At 33.5% G+C, this 23,933-nt stretch overlaps 1 protein-coding gene across 2 annotated transcripts in view; it reads left to right on the forward strand.

Annotated features, from left to right (window-relative positions):
* Mmp2 (Matrix metalloproteinase 2) overlaps positions 1-23,933 on the forward strand; it is a 167,648-nt gene that overhangs the window by 67,653 nt on the left and 76,062 nt on the right. For both annotated transcript variants that reach the window (XM_083047112.1, XM_083047110.1), the window contains exons 3-4: positions 87-188; positions 1,529-1,698. In XM_083047112.1, the coding sequence (XP_082903238.1) occupies positions 87-188; positions 1,529-1,698 (272 nt within the window). The remainder of the gene's footprint in view (positions 1-86; positions 189-1,528; positions 1,699-23,933) is intronic.

The raw sequence follows: 23,933 nt of genomic DNA on the forward strand, positions 1-23,933 counted from the left end.
AAATATGTCTAAGTTTATTTATATTATTAACGCTGTTGCATTTAATATCGTAATATTTAATCATTTTCTCTTTTTTTTCATTACAGCAAAATTATCTCATGAAATTCGGTTACTTACCTCAGACTGATCTCGAGACAGGAAATCTACGGACGGAAGACCAGCTGAGAGATGCTATAAAAAATCTGCAGGTAAGCGAAATTACGACATAAAGGCAGATATGATTATATTGTGTAGCAAAAAAGTTAGTAATTAGTTCTAGTAATTTAATATTTTCCGTCTTACAATTTTAAATATAAAAAAACGATTTACGTGTATTTTGCATAAAATTTTCTCATCTTAGGGCTTTAATTGAAATAGTTTACTCAAAGCTTTGACTTATTAATTAATCGATAAAACTTGATTGCGCGTCGATTTCCGCAAATCGCTTTAAATCAATTATTATTCTCGTAACCTATACAACATTTTGAGATAACAGAACTGCACAATGAACCAAAAATAGAATCGCGAGCAAACTTCTCTATTCCACAAAAGTATATATATACCTATCACAAAAACGCGATCGATTGAATACGAATTCTCTGGAAGCTGTCGTGAGCGGATCGATGAAAATCCTGTCGAAGGAAGTAGGAAAATGTCCTAAGGGATTTTGCCGAGTGTCGGATATATGCTTCTTCTTCTCGATTTTCATGCAAATCTTTTTGAACAAGCTCGAGTAGCATTCTTACTATTATATTTTCCTCTCGCAAATTGCATTCCGCCTAACCATTGTCCGAGAGAAGTGAACGGAGAGGGAGGGTATAGCTTGATCAAAGGCATCAAACTTAAATGCGAAATGGAGAACGTATCGGAATACTTCGGACACATTTTATTATAATCTTGGATTCACGAGGGGGTCGCGAGTTTTATTCATCGACATTTCTCGATAGTTTTATCGATAATCGCGTTTGTCAGATTCCGGACGCGATTCTGGTTGAAATGCTCAAAAGCGTTTATCTCTCTTCAAAAAGATAAAAATGGATCTTTGCTGACTGAAAGGAGCGCGAATATTTCCGGGAAAAACTGAAATAATAAAATAGATTTCTCGAAATATCGCGACGATATGAACAATGAAATATATTTTCTGGATTTGTCGATTTTTATATACATTTCGAAATGTTGTTTTCTGTGTAAGAGTGTGTGTTATATTCGCAAGAGTTTATGCAAAGATAGAAAATATCTTGGAAAATATATTAATAAAATACATTTTAACTTTTTGATATACGAATTTTTATATACGGTAATATTATTTGCTAATTTTGTAAAAAATAATTATTTATTGTTTATTAAAAAGAAATGAAAAATAGAAAAAAGAATTTGTAAATAGATAAATTAAAAATTTTTAACATTCCTTTATTTTTTTTAAACATTAGTCACAGATAATACGAGAAATGCTTTATATTTCTGTGACATTTTCTTTTTCAAACAATATTTCGAGAGATTATACTACACTGATGATAAACACCATGTGCATATTTACATTCTTGTTCAGAAATTCGGTGGTATTCCCGCGACGGGGGAGATCGACGAGGCGACAAAGAAATTGATGAAGGCCAAGAGATGTGGATTACCGGATCAGCCGGATTACAGATTCATGAAGACGAGGCATAAGCGTTTCACCATCCACGGACAACAGTGGCCGTATCGTAATCTCACCTGGAGGTGAGTACACTTCAAGAATATTAGTAGAATGTTGTTGTAAAAATAAGAAAATACGAGATGCAAAATATTTCAAAAACTATAGGCGTCGAACATGAGACAAAATTCAGCTAAGGATTAAGAAACATAGAATGATCTTTTAAAAATGTTGAAATAACATTGTCATCAAATAGTTTATTTGACGATTGTGAAATTATATTACAAATTGTTTATCATGTGTTAGAAGTTTCTTCTTGCTCCTAAAAGCATAAAAATCTAACTACGCGTTAATATGATTTTACGATTGACTTAAAAAATTTTCAAAATTTTGTTCTTTTATCGTAAAAATTTGTATCTCATCTTTTGTCGGTTTGTTGCGAAATCGAAAAGAAAAACTGCATGCGAAAAAAATCTACTCTCCAATTTCGACTTATTTTTGCCATCACGAGACGTTATGCGTCTGTGAACCATTGTTACTGACGTATTTTGTATATGTATTTATCTCTTGTTAAATTATTCGAGAATTCGTACTATATCTCGACGACGGGGACGCATTCGGAACAAATCGCAAGTCACGCGCCGTCAAGATGCGGCGATGCGTTTTCCGCGAGAACTCGCGGACGGAATTAACGACGTCGCGGCGCGCAAGTAACGATAATAATATCCCCGTCGAGATGCTTCTCGACGCGACGATAACTCATCTGTAGGTACCTGTTGGTTAGAGACGGTCCATACAGGATGTCTGGCCCCTTAATTGCGGGCTTCCTCCGTGTCGGGGCCTCGCCCGCATTAACGTACTAACTCAGCTCGGAAATGCCATTGACATTGTTGGTCCCCGGCCAATTGGCGGCTCCTTGCGAATTGCAGAACGATGCAAACATTGCGAACGTCTTCCCCGAGAAATTAAGGGACACTTTAGTTCGCTAAAACGGCATTTACATGATATTTTTCTTGGTACGCGAATGTCTCTTTATCGGGACATGCTCTCTTAACTTTATTCTCTAATAAGTCTCGTACTTTATAGCTCCATCTCAATAATATATAATACTTTCTTGTCTTCTTTACTTATAAATTAAGAAAATATATTCTTTTCGAAAATCGTACGAAATGTGAAAGATTTGGTAAATGTAAGATTAGTGCCGTGACATTTGAAAAATAAGCACTCCAGAGAGAATAAAACTTGATTTAAACATACTTGGGTATTATATATTATTATATGTAAAATAAAAGAACAATATGTTCTAATATTTTAATGCAATTTGCGCGATGATTTATCATTCTAATAAATCATTCTAATAAATATCATCATGTGAATTGACTCATTCCGTTACTTTATTGGGCTTGAAAAATTAATTAATTTAAACATTTGTTAGTCTATGTTGAATGTTAGCGATAAAATAGGTTTCTGTGTTCATGAATCGCGCTGGTACCACAGAGAACTTCTAAAACGTTCTTCACGTTGATACGGAGAGCAGCTGTAATATCGGCTCCATTTTGGTGCATCATGTGGCACCCTCTGCAATTAATCGATAGGCGGTTGTATTAATTTATAATTAAATCATAAAATTTTAAAAATTTAAATTATGAACTGACTCGCGTTTACCTTTTCTTTGGAGGGATAATTATTATTATATTTATCACATTACACATAAATGCGATTTTATTTTATTTTTATATGAATTTGCTTTTTATAATGAAACAAAAGAATATTTTATTGATATTTTTTAATAAAATATACAACGTGGCTTTTTTTTTATTAATGTTATTGTTGAAGTATTTTTCAAAATTATGCGTTTTAAAATGCATATTCTGAAATAGTGTAGAAAAACTCCTTTTTGACGATTTAATTTCGATTTATGATATATGTATATTATCAAAATTGCATACAACTTTATTTTGTTATTTTGGTTTTTTTAATTGTATTTATAAAGTAAATTGCAAGTACGTTTTCCTGTAAACACATTCTAAAAAATTATTAAAATATACTTCGCAAAGATAAAGATACATATTATCAATTGATAAATAAAATACTCTAATTGTAAGATCACTTTTGAGAACTTGACTCCGTCATCGCGGTATTGCCATTTTTAATTATCTGTGCATTATTATTCAAAATGCACTTGTGCGGCTTCGCGAATAATTGCATCCGATAATGTAGCACGGTATCGCCGCCGTTAATATTCAGACATGCTAATTAGCACGAATCCTACACGGTGCTCGTTATTAATTAGACGCCTTAACGAGGCACCGAATCCTCCGGTAGGGACGAACAGAAAGGATTTCGCGACGAAAAACGTAATTTTCACGCCTCGGGAAAGAGAGTCCATGGTGCACTCTACGCTCGTCGCGCAATCGGGACAATCAGAATCAAAGTACGCTGTCGACACAGATTGGGCAGGTCGAGTGATTAACTTCGTTATCCAGTTATCGCACTATGGCTTGTCCGCGAATTTTGCGAATTCTGCGAAAAGACCGGTGGATATTCAGGCCTTTGTGTACGAATTTCGATCGGGGCAAATTTGGCAGATTTTCATGCGCGTCAACGAGAGTTTATTTGCCTTTCTGACTGGACTCTATTTGTTCCTTTCGGCGCGTGTGGGGACAAAGGAAGACGCGAGCTTTTTATTGGGAGAGAAGTTTGCAAAAGAGTCGCCATATGATGTTGAATCTTTTGCAATTTCACGTAAACAAATTGTATTTTTTACATTTTCTCATTGGGTTTACGTTTCGCGAATCAGTTTTAATTTGACGCGATTTGCAACTCGTATATCGATTTTTGTCTTGAAAATAAATTTTATTCGCAAAGTCGCACATATATATAATTCTTTACGCAACATACTTTTCTTGGAAAAATATATATTTACATCCTGCTTCTTATATATTAAGGAAATTATATTTTTTTAATTTGCGACATTAAATGTGCGGTGCGTTTTAAATTAGGGTTGAGACGAGCGCCGTGTGACTTAATGGGAAGTGCGGGATGAGAAATTAACGACGACGGCACTTCGTCTAATTTTCCTCACGCTGCTTGAACGAGCAATTCGAAATTAGCGTCTCGACGTTCCGAAATTTCGAGCGTCTGGAAGCTTCGGGACATTTTGTCATTTTCTCCTTAATTTTATATTAAATAAAATCCAAAATAATTATGTGAAATTAATTCAAAATAAACTCTTAATATTTATGGAGGGATCTTCGAAACCTTCGGGAATCTAACTTGCAGGAAAATGTTTAATAATCTTTTTAGGGAAATATATCAGAACTTGTTGAATTATTTTCTAATAATAAATAAGTAAAATGAAATACAGAAAGAAATATTAGGTAATATTATTATAATATTATATTATAGTAATATTCTAAAATCGAGACTAAAACTGTTAGCGACAAATATTTATTTACGAGCGACTTGTATAAATCAACTCGCGATATCGATATCGTAACGAGAATTTGTGTTTGATTTGTAGGAGAAATTGCGAGTCGGTCTAGTATTGGCTTACAGACTGTTACTGTTTACGTGATAGCTGAACGTTTCTACGGTAGTTGACTTCATGATTCGTGGAGGCATAGTAGGATTCGTCGTCGTCGAGCTAACCTGGCTTTGAGTAGGCGAAGACGAATCCGCAAAGCTGAAAGTCGGAAGTTGATCCACTGTATTTGTCTTTGTGAACGGAGAAACGTCTCTTCGTAAAAGCGCGAAAAGATTTGCGCGTATTTGCGCCGTAATATCAAAACGTTTCGCTTGATAGTGTTGGAATAAAGATCTTGCGTAAAGAAAGGAATAGAAGTAAGAATACTGTTGATTTTATTTGATAAATTCAGATATATCCGCGTGATGAAGCTAATGGGAAAAATATGCCAAATCTTTAGAAGTTATTTTGTTAATTGTATTAAATCAATTATTTTCTTTTACGGCTCTCGGTTTTTATGAAATATAAAATTAATTTTTCAAAATAAAATATAGAAAATGAATTTGTATAGAAATATATAGAAAATATATTTTTATTAAATCAACAATAAATAAAAAATACAAGACTCGCGCACATATCTATTTCAAGAGTTAATAATATTCTGATTTATATCAAGATAAAATTTTTCTTTTATTTTGGATTTCACAATTTTAATTTAACATCTACTTTGATATTTTAAGAGTAATCAGATCACTCTCTTTTTAAATTATTTAATCTATAATTTTGTCAAAAGTTCTTCTTTTTTATTTCTAAGTGGGAATCTATTCGTTTATTGCTTATTTGAAGTGCAAAGTAAAATTTCTATATAATTCTATATAATTCGATCTCAATTTATATGAATTAAACTTATTGAAATTCTTTAGAATTCATAAAAATGATTGAGAGATAAAAAGTAGGAGCAGAAGAATAATTAAAACGACATTATTACGTTGCGATCATAAAAACACTCATTATAAAAACATCATAAAAACACTCAAGAGCCATAAATAATCTAGTGGCAACATGAAACTCGCAAATTATTCAGTCGGATTCATTTGCAAATTTTTGAAAAGCAATATTGAAATAGATATGCGAAAAATTATCATTGACGCTATATCGTATATAATATCATATGTTCCTGAATTATCTGACAAGAAGTTAGTTTCTCGCGGAAAGGTCAAAGATTAGCCTGGTTTTTCCACCCTCTTTGTCTCTTTCTTTCCCTCTCTTTCCCTCAATTTACCTTCTCTTGATATCGAGCGCCAAACTTCGAAGTCGGGTGCATAAGACGACGACTGAAAATACTCGAGACGTGAGTTTGGAAATTTCGTTCGAACGGTGTGAACGAATTAATGAAATTAGTTAAACTTTCGTCGATTCTTGGTGATTTTTTATAATTTTTCTTAATATGTGATTTTACGTAATACAATTTGACATCACGTCTGTTGAAAAACTTAGAAATTCTTGACCCCAATTATAAAAAAAATATATATTTTTATTCTTAAAAAGAGAGAAGATTTTTATATTATATTAATTTTATGTGCGGAGATTCTTTGTGTATTTTATCTAACTTTATCATCTGAAACATCTTTATCGTCGAGATATTTTCACTCATTTTTTTTTATCGGAGTCTACATTACAGTATTCTTTGACATAATCATTTATACTTACTTTTTGACAAAGAAACTCGGTGTGATTCCCCACACTTGAAATATTACGCGCATTACCCTGAAACGGCAGCTCGTTCCATTCGCGAACGAAGCATTTTCGCGCGTTTTACATGGACGTGACGAAATTCACCAGGCAGAAACTAGAACACCGCCGCGTTACAGCGTTTTCCTCGCGTGCCTCCGTCGAGAGAAAGAGAGAAACAGAATTGAGAGTGCAAATTGAATTGGGAATACGTATACGAGGGAATTTTCATGAGAGTATTTTCGAGACTGAGGCGGAGAACTTTGCAGTTGATATAAAAATATGCGATGAACTAAGGATATATTCAAGGATGAATTCCTGCAAACTCGCTACGAGTTATACGGCTCGATTTGCGATCGAAAATCTCGCAAAACGCTTGACGATTTACAAAGTGGTGATTTGCAATTTTATAAAATTTTTAACGCGCCTATCAACATCATGCATATTTCAAAGACACTAATATTTCCGTAGTTGCAGTGCGTTTAAATGCGTAATGGTACATATATTTTTTATGGAAGCTTATAAATCAAATGAATCTGAATGACGTTGCTTGAAATTTAACAAGAATTTATATTACAGTGAAAATGAAGTAAATGACGTAGAAAAATTCATGTGAGAATTTTACAATTTTTATAAAATTAACTTGGCAAACAACATGTTATAAACTCACAATCAGATTTTTATTTTAAATATATATTATTTTTACCTAAATATATTATGTATCAAATATGTTTTAATCAATATTAAATTAATTCAATATTAATATGTGTATTGAAAAATATAAATACTAAAAGATTCTAGAATGTGTGAGAAATCAATACTCGCAACTTTGTATCTTAAATGCGAATCTCGTCTCTCGTGTATTTGAAATCGAAGTACTTTCTTGATATTGATTTAAACTTATTGATAGATTATCAAACAATAGGCCCGTTTGTAGTAAAAGAGTATATGTGATGCTATTTTTCCTCTTGCAATCGTGTCTCCACGTTTCTTGCGAATCCCATTCTTTACAACGCCATCCAGTTGGCAATCGTCCAGCTAACAGCCATCCAATTTGTTCGTAAAAAAGAGAGAAGTAATCGCTACATAAATCTTTATGTTAGTCCGTACCCACTATTTTCGTCTTACTATAGTACGCATCGTTCTCGCGATATTTTTCCCATGCTGTAATAGAAGAATATACGCTCGTGCATGCATGATTTATAAATTTTAGAAATGATATATTGCGAGCACACAATTATTTGATTTGGATCATTATTTCTCAGAGAATTATGAAGCTACAAATTTACTTAATATAAATGAATGAAAATTCGGATTTTCTGTTATATACTTTTTAGAAAAATTGAAAGATATATTTCTGTCTCTATATAAAGGAAAATGTATTTTTTAATTACTATATAAACTAATAATTCTTTGATTATGTCGCATAAATTAAAAATTATTAGGAAAAATTATATTTTAGATTTTAATGGATTTTTCGGGAAAGGAAATATCTTTATTTCGTTACTGAAGTTTGATATTGTTGGAAAAATTAAGGTGTCCTTTTGAGGTCAAATATGTCATAGTTTTAAAAGGCAATTAGGCGATCTCTTACAAAGACTGTCACAAACATTCTACATACACAGTTCATTTCAATTTGATGAATTCGGATCGATCGCGCGTTCTTTCGCCAGCGAGAATATTTTCCTTAATATTCGATCGGAAAAGCGCATCGACGTGCTCAATATTTGCGATATTCGCGAATTATACTGTCTGTCGCACGTGTGGTTCAGATTATATTCAACATATAAATATGATATATTCTATATATATATCTGATATATTCTATTCATTCGTATATGGAAAAATTTATAGAAGATATTATTTATGGACTTTCGAATTATTTATGACGCGAAAAATCAAGAGGATGAATAAATCCTGAAACAATACTAAAATCCTAAGAATTATTCCAATTGGAGTTCTACGATTTACTTGAATTATTTCGACAGCAGTATTTTTACGACATCGCGCAAAACATCAATTTAATGATTTTTCCAGTATAAGAAAGCAAATAAAAAATTATGTTATTATTTTACTTAAAGCTCTCTAGATAAAAATTACATATGTAAAGTCGTTTTTGCGTAAAATATCAGTAAAAAAGAAATAAAACTTTACAATAAAAGAAACATCAAGAATTAAAGCACACAATATTAAACACATTGAAACAAATACTTAAAAAATGTATATTTTTATTTCAAGAAAACGCAGCTCAGCCTTTTCTTATTATTTAATTTAGAGATAAAATTACAATTTTGTTTAGATAAGTAGAAATGATAAATTATACAGATTCTTCTATCTTCCAAAGATAAAGATTTTTTTATAAATCAAATAATTTATTAATTTTAAATTTGTTTAGAATAAAGTAAATTTATATAAAAGAATTATTTAGAAATATATCTATTATTGAAGACTATTTTGATTTTTTATTTTATCACGAGAAAAGTAACTATATATTTTTTAAAATGAGATGGACGCACACACAAATATGGATCGTAGTCCCTGAAGAGTTTAAGGTGAGATGGAGATGGACAGTTTCGATTCGCTGGCAGGAAAGAAAGATAATGTCCTTTCATAATAGATATATACGTTTCTGTTTCTGAGACATATGTGTCATAAATACGCGAGATGGTCCTGACAATGGCATAGCAAAAGTTCTCGGACTTTTATACAGATATTTTGTGCATTCTTTTATATTTATATTAGATTCTCATTATTTTGTATTTTTTTAAGATAAATTAAAAAATTAATCTCTCTCTCTTTATTTATTTATTTATTTATTTCTTTATTAAACTCAAATCTTATATTAAATTTATACGTATGACTAAACGTATTTTTAAATTTGTTATTAATTATTTATTAATATTAAAACGAGATCTCAAATTTTAATGCCATGTTCTTTCGCTAGTTTGAGTTAGATTTTTTTAAAGTTAAAGTTAGGCATCAATTAGAAGCTGGGTCCTATTTGTTAAATGTATGAGAAGTACTTTAAGCAATTTTGTCTGTACACTATTTTAAACTTTTTTTCATCTCTCTCTTCTCATATGTATCTGCGGACGGAAGTATTTTTGTGAAACTTTGGTCTCGTGGTAATTAAAAACTCGCGGAAAATAAAGGTCGAGAGGCGAGTCAGTCTGCTAATTTATCCGACTTCGTGACGAATAATCGCGTTTTACTGACCGGAACAAAGTTCTCGACTTTCGCCTATTTGCCTCGAGGATAAATTTTCGCGTTTTCCATTTCGGAGGAATACGGGTTCAACGAATATATGTCGATTTAAGAGGACTTTCGATCTCGAGAAGAGTTCTCCATTTATTTTGCAAATGTATAATTCTTTGTTTTCTAAAGCCTGTGCGCACGCGATATTATTAATAATTATTTACAAATAAGAAATAATAATTTATAAATATTTAAAATTCTTGCTTCACTATCTATACTTATATTATTTATATTTCTAATATTTGCTTTTTATTTTATTCTTTTTGTTCACTGTTTATTTTCTTTTTCGCTATTTATACTTATCTGATTTAACATTTTTGTAATAGATTTATTTTGCGTTTTCTCTCTCTCTCTCTCTCTCTCTCTCTCTATTTCTTTATTTTGTTCCGATTTAGAGATTTATATTTGCGAGAAAAATTATAAAATTTTGTTCGATTTTGGAACTTCGAGATTTACCACGAGGCAAATGCGGAAATTTAATTTATTCCCTGCAATTGGACCAGGATAATAATCATTACCAATTGCGGGAAATAAATTAAATCGCGCATGCCAGAAAATAAATTAGCATGGCCGAAATGATCGTAATTCACAGTCACTAGATCCAATAATTTGAATTCTAGCAATCGAGCTCAGAGCTTGTCAATCAATCCTCATTAATCGTTCATTTATCAAGGGCTTTTTGTTTTAAAAACTTCGGTTAATCCTTTTTTTTCAACGTAGATCAGTCTAATCTGACTTTTCATGAAAAGCAATAATGTGTTAAAATTATCTGAGCCAATTTTGTTATTATAATAGAGAAGAAAATATTCTTGAGAAAAAGTTACTATATATATAATCTTGAACGAGGTAAATATAGGGATGATGAAGTAAATTTCCCTCGAGGCAACTTGTTTTCGCATGAAAAATTTGTTCATTATATCTAATAATGAATTTTCCGTTCTGCACATATATATTTCAATTTTATTTTTACATATTTATTTGAATATATTTTCTCAGATTAGATTGCACGAAATGATTGCTGATCGGAAATGTTCGGAATAGTAGTTAAGAAGTTATGTGCGATTTGTAGAAGTGGGATATTTTGTGGATTATATTAAAAGTGTAAAGCAAGACCAAGAGTCGATTTTCCGCGGACAATAGGGTCGTCGGTGCTTCGGTGAGAAGTAAGAAATACGCGAGAAGATGGCACTCACGTTACGTGCCTTGTTAAATTTGGTAGAAAACGAGGCACGAAATCGCCATTCGCCAAGTGGAATGAGATCCGTGTAGAAAATTGAAGTAACAACGGTGACAATCTAATACCTTATTGCGGCGTAAAATATCAATTTTCTTTGAATATGGTATTTCACCAAGTAATTTGGTCACCATTGCAAAGTGTTACATATATTAATATAAAAATAAAATTGAAATAACATTCTAAAAATTGCTCTTTTTGGACTTCTGTCAGTAAAAGGATTAATTAAAAATTTAATTATATAATGTGAAAATAAAAAAAACGCGTGGAATTTAATAGAAGAATTTTTTCTACGACAGTACAGTTTTTTTGTCTTTTTTTTTTTTTTAAGTATATGCACATTGTGTGTCTCAGATAACAAGCTTTGCCGTGAATTAATATCTCTCTATTCTCCGCGAAATTGCAAAAAGTATGAGAAGAGTTTATAGAATTTAAGAGAGAAAAAGAGAGAGAACATGAGACATGAGTGAGAGATAACGGGAGTGAAAAGAAGAAAGGTGAGCAGCGTGCGCATGAGGGTGATAAAAAGGAAACGGGCAAGTGGCAGCCATACTGATGAGACGAGCATCGTCGCTCGGAGGCTGATAAACCTCTCGAAACCTGACAATTTCTGATGGTTGTGCGTTATCGCGAATTGGGAAGATGGAATCCGTGAATTTTTGAAAAAAACTTACAGATGACACACACACACACACACACACATAATAAGATTTTAAAATATTATGTCATAAATTATTATTCTTGATTGCGTTGCCAATTGAAAATTAGATCAAAGAGCAGATATATAAAAATTTATTGTATCTTGCAAAAATCCTTAAAAAATTAAATAAAAAATATATAATCAACAATAAAGAATAAGGGTATTTATAAGAAATAAATATAATAAAAAATGGTAATAAAAAAATTAAAGAGAAAGTATCTTGTTATTAAAGAAATTAATATATTTAAAAAATTCATATTTAATTAATTTCTTCTACTTGCAATAGCAATCACTATATTAAATTATTATTGTTGTCGCTATTGTTTTTACTGTAAACTCGCAAATTGAACATTATTATTAACGATCGTATATCATGTATTCTCCGACTTAAAACAATATCCCGATGTTCTCTCTTCAAGTAGCTCTCGGTACTAACTCACGTGGTTCCTTTACATGGCAAGATAATTAATTAGATCATTATGCAATGGCCGCTGCAACATGCCGGCTGCGAGAAGCAGAGTCGGGGTCCAGTTAGGGTGAAGGGATCTGAAGAACCTCCGCGTCTCGCGAGTCCGGCCACAATAATCTCCATTGTTTCTGGCAATTAAGCCTCGCGCCTAGGTCCTGGTGGGAAGTGTGGCGCGAGAAGTGGAATTTCTCTCTCTCCTTCTCACTCTCTCTCTCTCTCTTCTTGTGTGGATGGATTACGTCTCGATCGCGCGCGACACGTGATTGGCCGCCATTGTCCGCGAGATCCACAGCGATCCTGAACAAAGGGCTCGTCGTCGACGGTCTGTCATGGTACCCCATTGTCTCCTAGCTTGTTTGCGTTATCCGCGAGAGGCCGGTTTGCGTTGCGCAAACTTCGACCCTTGACACGAACTCTCCACCACCCTCTCTTTCTTTCTCATTCTCCACCCTTGTCTATCTCTTTTGCTCCATCCTGCTCGCGCATTTTCTCTCGTTCGGCATTTCACTCGCGCTGATTTCCTTTACGCGCGTTCTCCGCGTTTCACCGAACGACGACTCAATTAAGTTGAGCTGGCTTAACGCGATTACTGCAAATTCTCCGAGGATCAAGCCAGATTCGAAAGCGCGCGGCTCGCTCGTCGGACGATCGAGAAGAACGCATAGTTTGCTTCGGCATGAGCCATAACTGTACGATTCTAAACTTCTGTCAGAGTTACATTACAGAAAATTAATCTGATTATCTATTTCTCCGCGCCTTATTCAATATTATACATCTTTACACAAATTTCCCAAATCCTCTCTTTAAGGAATTTAAAATTAAAATAAGAAATTAAGAAAATTTAGACTAAAAATTAAGAAGTGAAACTTTAAGAGATGCTCTTAAAAAATTTGTATTTGTTTTGAATTTTCTCACAAAAATTGTTCTATACTAATATTGCACGAAATTTTTCGACGTTTTTCTACTTAGAAATAGTAGAGGTTGTAGCATATTTTCCAAGATGATTCTTTTCGATATGTTATTTCCTTATTTTCATAAAAAAAAAGAAGAAAAAACGATTAGCTGTCCGGTACCTGGAGATGGCCGTCAGGTGTAAATGCATATACACACATCGTCTTACTGTTGCGGTAACGCGGACAGGTAGGATGCAATAAATTTCCTTCCTCCTGACCTTCCTCTTCCCTCGTTCTCTATATCCTCCGTCGACGCGCGCCACGCTTAGTTGTCGCCACTTCGGAGGATGATTTATTAACCCTGCCACGTGACCCCCGTGCAGGATGCCAGAAAGTGGAAACGTTCTTCCTGCGTTTCTCGACGTCATATCAGACCTTATCTGCATGCTCCGCTTGTCACACTGCGCACTTGTGGCACAATCGTGTACGACTTGCAAGTTCCAATCTTCCTTCAACCATTTCTTTTTTGTCATTTTGTATTCCTTTGATTATTTAGCAAATGAGAGAGAAATTACTTTAACTTTACTCGTCGATATTAATTTCTCTTCTTTTTTCATTCCATTCACGTACGGTAATAACTTCGGTCTTAGTTGTATTAATTTTAGTTAGGAATTAATATAAATTTTTTTTCGAACTGGAAAAAATGAAGCTTGTGCATCGTGCGGAAAAAATTAATTGGATGGAAAGTTTTATTCTTATGAAAGCAAATGTATTACGAGCTACTACAATTTTATATTTATATATATACGCGTAGAATACATTACGAATGATACACAATGAATGGGCTCACCTATTTCTGTTTGAGAAAATTTAATTATTAAAAAATTATTATTAAAAAAAAAAAATTACACATGATGTGTAATATGCGATAAAGTTATAATATAATAACGAAGTATTATGTGCAAAAAATGCATCGCGATAGAAGCAGGAAAATAGAATATTCTAAATAATTTACTTCTAAATAATGAGATTCTAATTGCATATAATAAAGACGGTATTAAAAGAATCAATCTGGCATCGTGACAAACGGGAACTTTTTTTCTAAATGCTGACGCTTACGAAAATTTGCGAGCGATACGGAAATAAATTCGATGCAGTAACTTACAATAATTGATTAACCTTTCGATAGCATAATCGCGCTGTGCATGGTATAAAATATATAATACAATTCCATATTCACAATCGTAAATTATTAGTTCAGAGCATTTCGGAATATCGAGGCACATAATTCTTTCGATAATTTTAAAACAATTTTTCGATAAATATCGTGCAATGTAATTTTATTATAAATCACAATTAAAATTGAGATCTTTCTTCGAATTACATAAAATTGCAAATTATCAACACACAGCTTTATATATAACCAAATCATTGTTAATTTAACATTTCTTTAGTTCTTAAAAATTTCAACGACAAATATTCATTGCGATAGAGAATTTACGAGATGAAATTCTTCATTAAGTTCCACGAGTGATATGTCTTTATTAACATGAACATTCGCGCGGCTCACCAATTTCGAGGGGGTTAATAGCGTCGCCGTAACAATGCGTGTAAGGGCTAACAATGACGGGCGCGTGACGGAAAGGGAACAAGAAAGAGACGTGCAGATGGCGAAAGTGCATCTCGAAGAATTATCGTCGTGGGGAAAGAGAACGACGAGCTCGAAGGGGCGTATGCGATGCAATGGGAGCGTGTTTCACTGTTTCACCACATGTGTTTCGTATCAGTTGAGCTCGCAGTGCGACAGACGAGAACCGGCAGTCTGTCAGCGCTGTACATACACAAAGAGTGCAGTGCGGTTCGTAGTCGCTGATGCAATATAGTTTAGAAAGAGAGGACGGAAAATTCTTAGACATTTTTACTTGAGTTTCATTTTCAAAAAACTCGATGATTGCCATCTCAATTCTACTGAGAGAATTTTCTCTTAGAATTTACCCTGAAAATCACGGTAATCGTGGGACAATATGGTATGGAAAGAATTTTATGAGAATTTCTCTGATTAATATTTATCACTAAACTGCATAGTAAAATTAATCAAACATATTTTATATTTTAATGTAATAGATATTATTATTTTTATTGTAATAAATATTAATCAGAGAAATTCTTATAAAATTCTTTCTATATACCATATTGTCCCACGATTACCATGATTTTCAGAGTGAATTCTAAAAGAAAATTCTCTCTGTGTATATAAAGACGGAGACGATCCGAAATTCAAGATGCAAGAAGACTCGAATGATTCTCTTGTCCTTTGAGTAATACAAAAATGTTTCAAGTTTTTTTTTATTGAAATAAAAATAAAAATTCCTCAAAACTTGAATTTGTCTTGGAAAAATATTTATAGATTTTTATTTTCTTTTTGCTGTTTTTGCAAAATATTATACATACATAATAATCTTTAATAGCTCGTTATTTATCGTTTCCAACTCATACTGCCGATATCTCGTGGACCGTATGGAACTAGAAACGTTTGCCATACTAACATAGATACCATTTTATCATCTTGCTTTCGAGTCTGTTATTTATCACTGGTGATATCGTCGACGCCCTTCGCAACGCAGCATCCGCCTTTTGAATGCTGTATCTAGGCTGCATCGTAAAACGCGTGCAGAACGAATTTTTTTCTCGAAAAATGTTTTTCGGAGACAAGTTTTTTTTCAGCCATGCGCACGATATGTAAAACCGCATGGAAATATATTGAATATTGTTGAATTTTAAATCTGTCATTTTTCGCCTCTGAAAATAGAAAATGTATGATACGCCAGTTTTATTCGCTTTCGATAAGATAATTAAGGTTGGGTGAATAATTGAGAGGGAGGGAGAGAAAGTCTATTTTAAAGAAACTGTCAAAGGTTAAGCTTTAAATTTGCGAATAGTTATCTAGGTTGCTATAAAGATGCTAACATTTTAAGATCAGATCAATAAGCTACGAGTTAATCGATTTAAGATGGATCTAATATCTAAAGAGTAAAAAAATTTCAAGAATTCAATTCAAAACACATAAAGAGATTTAATCCTTCATTTAATTTTAATATATCTTATTTATAGTAAAAAATTTGTTTATTAAATTTTTTTATTTAATTCTCAGTTTTTTTGTTAGCAAAGGTTTTGTTCTGAAGAGCTTTAATTTAATTTTAATTTAACGATAATGATGTAATATCAATGACTTTGCGACATTCGATGAAAAGATAATAAGGAATTGGGAAAAGTCTTAGAGAGGACAAGCTTTAAGAGGATGATGCGGTCTCAAGATACCGAACAATGCCTGTCTACTGCGCGCGGTGAACCGTCTGACACCGCGATCTAAATCGCCGGAGTAAAGGAAGTTCTGTCTCGAGATAATGTCGAGATGCATCGCTTCGGGCTTTGATCTATCGTCGTGCAATTAGCGCGAATACGACGACAAAGTTCGACAATGCGGAAATTGCTGCATCTCTGACAGATTACGACGAGAATAATTCATTATGAAAAAATATTCCATTGTGTGTGTGAATGCTAATAAATTTTTAATAATCAGTTTCACTCATATTTAGCATAAAATGAGTGATGATAATTAACATCGTATACTGAATAGAGAAGATAGTTAGATAATTTATTTCTTATCTAAAAATTAAAAACACGTGATTGTTAAATAATTCGTGATAATGAAAATTTAATTGATCAGTATTTTCGAGATACTGATTATCGAAAATTATTATTAAAATATATAAAATTCTCAAATAATGTAATATTAATTTTATCCGAGGCCTTTCGTTTCATCTTGATACATTTGTATCTTGAGACGAACATCTGTTGTCGAAATATCGATTTTAGTCGATGCGTGACAATGACGATCCTTGATTACCCATCTGCGAACGAATAAACGCGGTAATTTCGGGCTTCGCAAGTTTCCTCGGGTGTTGTTATACATTAGGGACACCTGTACGTCGTGTAATCACAATGCAACATCGCCGTAAATGAGACCAGATGCAGCGAGTATGTATTACGGATCTATTATATACGCGTGCGAGACGTCGCAACAAGAGGCGCAAGTAGCTAATTGGAGGATACCTCTCGGCTCATTGTCAGTGCTTTTTAACTGGTATAGAGCATTTTGAATTTTTCAACGACACTGTTGAATTATTACGCTGCTATCTTAAAAACAGCTGTCTTACAACGCAACTGCTATAAATACGCGTAATTAAAAATTGAATAAAATATTTTATTACGAGAGATAACTTCACTTGTATTCTATATATTTTCGAGAAACTAGTATAATATATAGATCTTATAGATTCATACAATTTAACGATTTTATTATTCCACAAATATTCTATAACTTTATAATACAATGACGGAATTTTTGATCCATTGATAAATTTTTCAGCGAAGCCTTAACGAATTCGGTACACATATCTCTCTTAGACAAAGTTATTTGCGTTTTGAAATCTCGGATTTGCCTCTCTCCGCGAAATAAATGCCTCAATTAAACTCGCACGCGCAGTCGGCGAGAAATTTCGCGCTGGTCCATTAACGGCAGCATCTAGCGCGCCGATTTAGGGTGGTACAGAAGCGGAAGGAAGGGGGAAGGAGGAACGGCGAATCTACGACAACCACCGGTGTTGTCGTGCTGACTTTTAATTGCGTACATGGTCGACGCCTCGCATTCTCGATAAGGGACAATTATCGCCGATAGTCTCGGAATAACGCCCCCTCGTTCTCTCGACTGTGCTGTACTGTACGTACACCGGGTGTCGCGATCGCGAAACAATGGACCCCCTTATATTTCGCCGCCTGTCCCACCTTAGGGGGACCTTTGTGCCGAAAAAAATGCGCCTCGTTTGGCCTCGACTCGGCGCACATTGCGGAACGCAGGAGACCGCTATTCTCTACGTAATTAAACCTGGTGTCTCTCATACGGATTTATTTTTTGTAGGAAATTCATCGAATTTTTCTTCTATTTTTTGAATTTCTTTCGAAAATTTCTCGAATTTTATCATTATTAATTTTAACGTCGTATCTGTATTTATATTTCTATTACGAAAACAAAAATTAGGAACGTATAGCACACAATCATAAGATTATAATATAAAAATATAACGCGTAATCACTTTATATATTATATAAAAATATAATTTTACTATTCTAATTAAATTAAATATCTTTCTCTATAAAAAATAATTTATAGTATTTATATATAATATTAAAAAAAAATAATTAATCTCTCTCTTTCCAAAATATTTCTTCTTTTTGACCTCTCTGGATGAAAACTACGATCGTAAAAAAATATCTTGGCAGGATTAATAAATCATTGATGAACGTCGAATCGCGAAATGGTGATCTCGTGAATTTTATCAAGGGCCCGTAACGAAAGAGATTGCTGCCCTCGGCTGGACGGGAACGAGCTCCAAATCGCATTAAAAGATTTCTGAGACGCGACGGATGCAATTATACGAAAGTTCATTTTATTCCTTCGTCTCTGGTGAGGGAGAGAATTGGCTTCCTGAGATAATCGGGGGAGAAAGAGGGAAGCTGCGAGATTTCTCGCGAAGACACGACTCGTTGATGAAAGTGAATCGCTTACGCAATCGGGGATTTAACTGTTAGGGGGACAGGGGAGATGAAGGTGAGAGACTATGAAAAGTTATCATTTTTATCATTCCTGTATAATGACCTTCGCGATTTATCTCCAGCGTTGACATAAGACACTTTATACATACTACAGTATGTTAAATTATTTGAACATTATGTGCAGATAATTTTCTTTGCAAAATATTATAATTTGCATTTAAAAATTAGTATGAAAAATTAGTTTTGTGTGTGTGTGTGTGTGTGTGTGTGTGCATTGAAATGTATAATGTAAAAAAATAATGGAAAATACATTATTTTGAACATCAATCCGGAAAAGCTCGGGGAGTTGCGCGAAAATTCCGCAGCTTTTCTGGATATATCGGGGACAGGAAAGCGCGTGGATCCTCTCTCGCGAACTATCCAATCATTTAATTCCGCGATGCAATCGCGACGCATGCGCGCCTCTGTGTTTCTCCCTACTTTCCTCTCTTCCTTCCACCCCCTTCTTTGGAAGAGCGCTTTCGAGTGACCAGACCTCGTTCCGGTTTCGACTCAGTGTCTCGGCGCGTTTCGTATCGTGTACATGCATTGCGTTCGCCGCATCCTAGGAAGACGCAGAAAACATCGAGGATGGTCCCGAAGATGAATATCGTACGTCGAGAATATACGAAATTTTCCCGCGTCGAGACGCGATCAACTCACTCATTTCGAGCCTTTCGCAAACTCAGTGAACCGTCTTCCTTTTTCGAAAACGAATCGAGACGGCGAATGTCGAGTTTCTCTAACGATTGAACAAGTAAGTTGTTTCGAATTATTAATCAATGTACAAATATACTTGTCGAAAGTCGCCATAAATTAATTACATTTCAATTACATTTTTATAAAATGAGAAGGAAATTTTATTACGGATAAAAAATATTAATTGAAATTCTGTTAGAAAATGGAGAAAAAGCAACCTGATGCACACGATGGAATTGTCAATATTTAATATATGGTATAAAAAAAGCATCAATCTTAAAATTTTTAATCTGTAGCATTCGCAAATTGAAAAATATAAGCTCTTTTCGTACATTTCAATAATACTTTATTAATAATCATATTAATACCTCATATTTTATAACTTATTCGAAAAAAATGTCCCACAAATCTTTCTTTCTATACTTTCGAGAATAAAAATTAACTCGTTCAGGCAAGGAAATCAATCGTGCGTATCGTTATAAATTACTTATTGTAATATACATGCGTTGCACTTTTTGGTCCATGTATATAATACCAGCTATCCAATACTAAAACCCAATTTGAGAGATTTACAATGTAGGATTGGCGAGAATCGTCATTTCTGGGCGATAACTTATCTATTCTAATGAGAATAATCCCGCGGTATGTGGTTTGCGTGAAATTGCTCGAAATGTCTCACGTTTGCGCTTCTCTTTTAACGATCATGAATTATTATTATTTATTGCAATGTGGTCGTGCGTGACGCCGCCGCACAAGTAACAACTTGGTTCACATTTCACGGCCACCCTCGTTTAAATTCGAGATCATGGTGGCTCTTTAAAGGTCTCCAACCGCCTCGAACATGAGACCGACAAATGCTCTCATAAATACGAAACTCGGATAAATTAAGTGCCGAAAATACTTCTAATAGTAGAAAATATTTTCAGCGGATTGGAATTTTTTCCTGCGTATTTTTGATATAAAATGTGAATTATTAATATTTTGATTTGAAAAAATTACTTAAGAACGATTCCAATTCTTTAAAACTCTAAAGAAAAATTATGTTTTGAAAGCGGCAATTTATTTACAAGAGACAATTAAATTTGCATTTGTTAAATGAAGATTGTTGATCGCTCAACTTTTAGAGAGACGTATCGCATTTGCGCGGAATTGCAATTTGAGATTTAAATAACTAGATATTTAATATCACGCGCACATTAGAAAGTCATAACACATATACGCATACGAACAATGTTCTCTGTTGGGAAATTTTTCATAAAAGCAAAGAGACGACTTCAAGATTCTGAAAGCATTTTCCATTAAAACTTAAATTAATATTAAAATCTCGGTATCAATTTGTTATTAAAAAGTTTGCAGATCAGACAAAAATTAAGATTCTGTTTTATAAAGAATGGGGAAATAATTAAAATAAAAATCTCAGAAAAAAGTTAAATGTATATTATGAATTAAAATTAAGGCCGAAAGTTATATACATATATGCATCTTGCGTAGCGCAATAAATCGCCCAAATGTGTTACAATCAAGAATGCATCATCTCGAAACCATCAGTCTGTCGGTTGATCGATTCTAAACCGTTTCGTGAGCAATCGCGAGTCTCCGCTTGATCAAGAGCTTGATCGAGAGCTCTCGTGGAAAACGAGAGAGAAAGAGAGAGGAAAGAGAGAGAGAGAGAGAGAGAGAGAGAGAAAGAAAAAGAAAGAAAATAACGTCCGATAGTTCCGGAACCGTTTCACGAAACATATTTCTCTGATTTCTTCAGTTCTTTTTTCTTTTCGTGGGTCTCTTTGTAGAAAGTCAATGGTCCCCAGTCCCCACTTGACGGTGATTCTTTGTCGACGTCCTTTTGAACCCGCAGGATTACTTTCAGGAAGAAAGGGAAAGTAAAAGAAAGAGAGCGAAATGAGCGAATCGTGTTGGATAGAAAGTTACGCGAATTCTCGGGGAATATTTCAGCTATAAAATCGAATTCTCGCGAAGGACTCGTGAGAATATCAAGAAAATAGGAATAGGCAAATGGTGGCATGATCTTGTCGAACTAGTTTTACCGACGTCTCTATTATAATTATACAGTATATAAAAGAAATGTCTTCTGCTTACTTTTTTATATTTAAATTTTTATACGAGAAAATTATAATATTTATATAAATAAAAAAACATTCTTTTACAAAAAGAATTTCGTAATGTGATGGGTCGCGGTTGTAGGGCAAGATTGTTCACGAAAACAGCGCATTATCGCCGGACTTGCATTTCCGTTTTTATGTCGGCGACCGTTTCTTATCATATGAATTTTCCGCCTTGTTTTCCTACGCGCCAGTTGGCGAATGCAATCGCGTGATAAAGTGGTTCTTTTTGCAAATGGGATTCGCAGGAATATTGTTCTCTATTGCAGGAGATGTCGCCGGAATTGTCTTTGCTGTTGCGGAGAGGCAATATCTGTACAAAAAATTTACAGCATACCATTTTATATATATAGATAATTTTTATGTAAAATTGTATGCTGTAAATTGTAAATTTTTTATATATAATTATATATATACATATATATAATTTTTTGTGTGATTATTAGAATGAAAAATTACTATATCAAAATTATTTTTTTTGTATGATTGCTGTGTCATATTGTAACAATATTAGCAGAGAATGGTAGAAGAAAATGAGAATTTTTGTTGACCTTATTCGGTAAAGAATTTACCGCCTTATTTTCTCGAGTCAACACGCGACTCGCGCAAATATAACGGCGCCACGTTGTTAAACGCAACAATCACAAACTATGCATATATATTTCATTTTACAGCTCACAGAGATACTGTCATGATATTTGGCGGCGGTCGCCATTGTGATTCGTTTTGTTTTCTTTTAGTTCTGTTACTTCTAGTTGAAGTAAGAATGGGGCTAGAAGGGTTGTGTTTTTCTCTAAAAGGTGTCCCGAAGAAATCTTTTGGGAATAATCCCTTCTTGAAGTAATCCCCACTTTTGACGGTTACGCATCATGAAAGAAAGTTGACGTAAAGAGTAAATTTTGTATAAGAAGAATAATTTTTTTTTAAAGAAAAGCTAAAAAAATGTGTGTAATAATACAATATATAAAAACATTTTAAGAGCATTATTTCTAAATTATAGCAGTTCTCGAATTTTCCTCTCGCTTCTCGAAATTTATTCTTTACGATTTAGAATTGCAAGATTTTCTTAATTCCTTTATAGCTACAAATAAACGCGACAGTTATCCTGATCGAAATGCAAAAGGCGACATTCGGTGCATACTAACGCAATTAACGCACCGTTAATGCCGCGGATTTATAATCGCCGCGTTTCGCTTTGTTCATTCATTCGTTTGCCGGCCACTTGTAGTGTCGCATATGGCATATATTGTCCTATCACGAACGCATAAATTCTAATATATGGCGGTTATGTCTGTCGGCGACATATTTCACAACAGGGAGAGGAATTAATCTTGGGGCTGCGAGCTTTGGGAATAAAAAAAAAAAAGCTGCGCCAGAATTTGCGTCATATTTTTTCCTATATATATATATATATATATATATATATAATATATATATATATATATACTCTTATTTATTTCTCTATATAGCCCGTCATTCGCAGAAATATATAATGCACATTAAACCGTTAATTATTCGTAATCATTCACGAATAAACAGACGAGAGGTAATTTATTTTATTATATGTATGTGTCTCGTTTCATTCTTGTCCAATTTTTATCTTTGTTAAGATGTAAAATAAAAGAATTTATATTATATATTTTTGTTATGTCGTGGCTGAGACTACTTAATAAGACTACTGGAATGAGGTAATCTTAATATAAGGCGAGTGCCTCGCCATAGTATTGCGGCGCGCAAACATCGCGGCGGCTGTTTGTGCGCACGGGCATATTTGCAGAGATAGCGGTTATCTATGTCCAAATACGTTTCCGTAATATCTTGTTCCTCCAGAGCGAGGAGTAATTACGATCGATGCGCGAATTAGGGGGATTTGCAAATTTCGCGATGCGATTATTATATTCGAAGAAATTCATAAGGATGAGAAATAGACGATTAAATTTTCTTTATGCGAAGTAACGTAAATCTAATAAAAAAACAATACATACGTGAACATTTTACTTACACAATTAATTTATTATTGATATTAATAGTATATTTTTTATCGTGATTGCTGAATCTTTATAGTTTTGTTCATATTTGATTAATATATATTGCACGGTATA

Source organism: Prenolepis imparis, unplaced genomic scaffold (genome assembly GCF_030444845.1).
Source record: "Prenolepis imparis isolate NDT839.2.m4 unplaced genomic scaffold, iyPreImpa1.0 SCAF_9, whole genome shotgun sequence".
Lineage (NCBI taxonomy): Eukaryota > Metazoa > Arthropoda > Insecta > Hymenoptera > Formicidae > Prenolepis > Prenolepis imparis.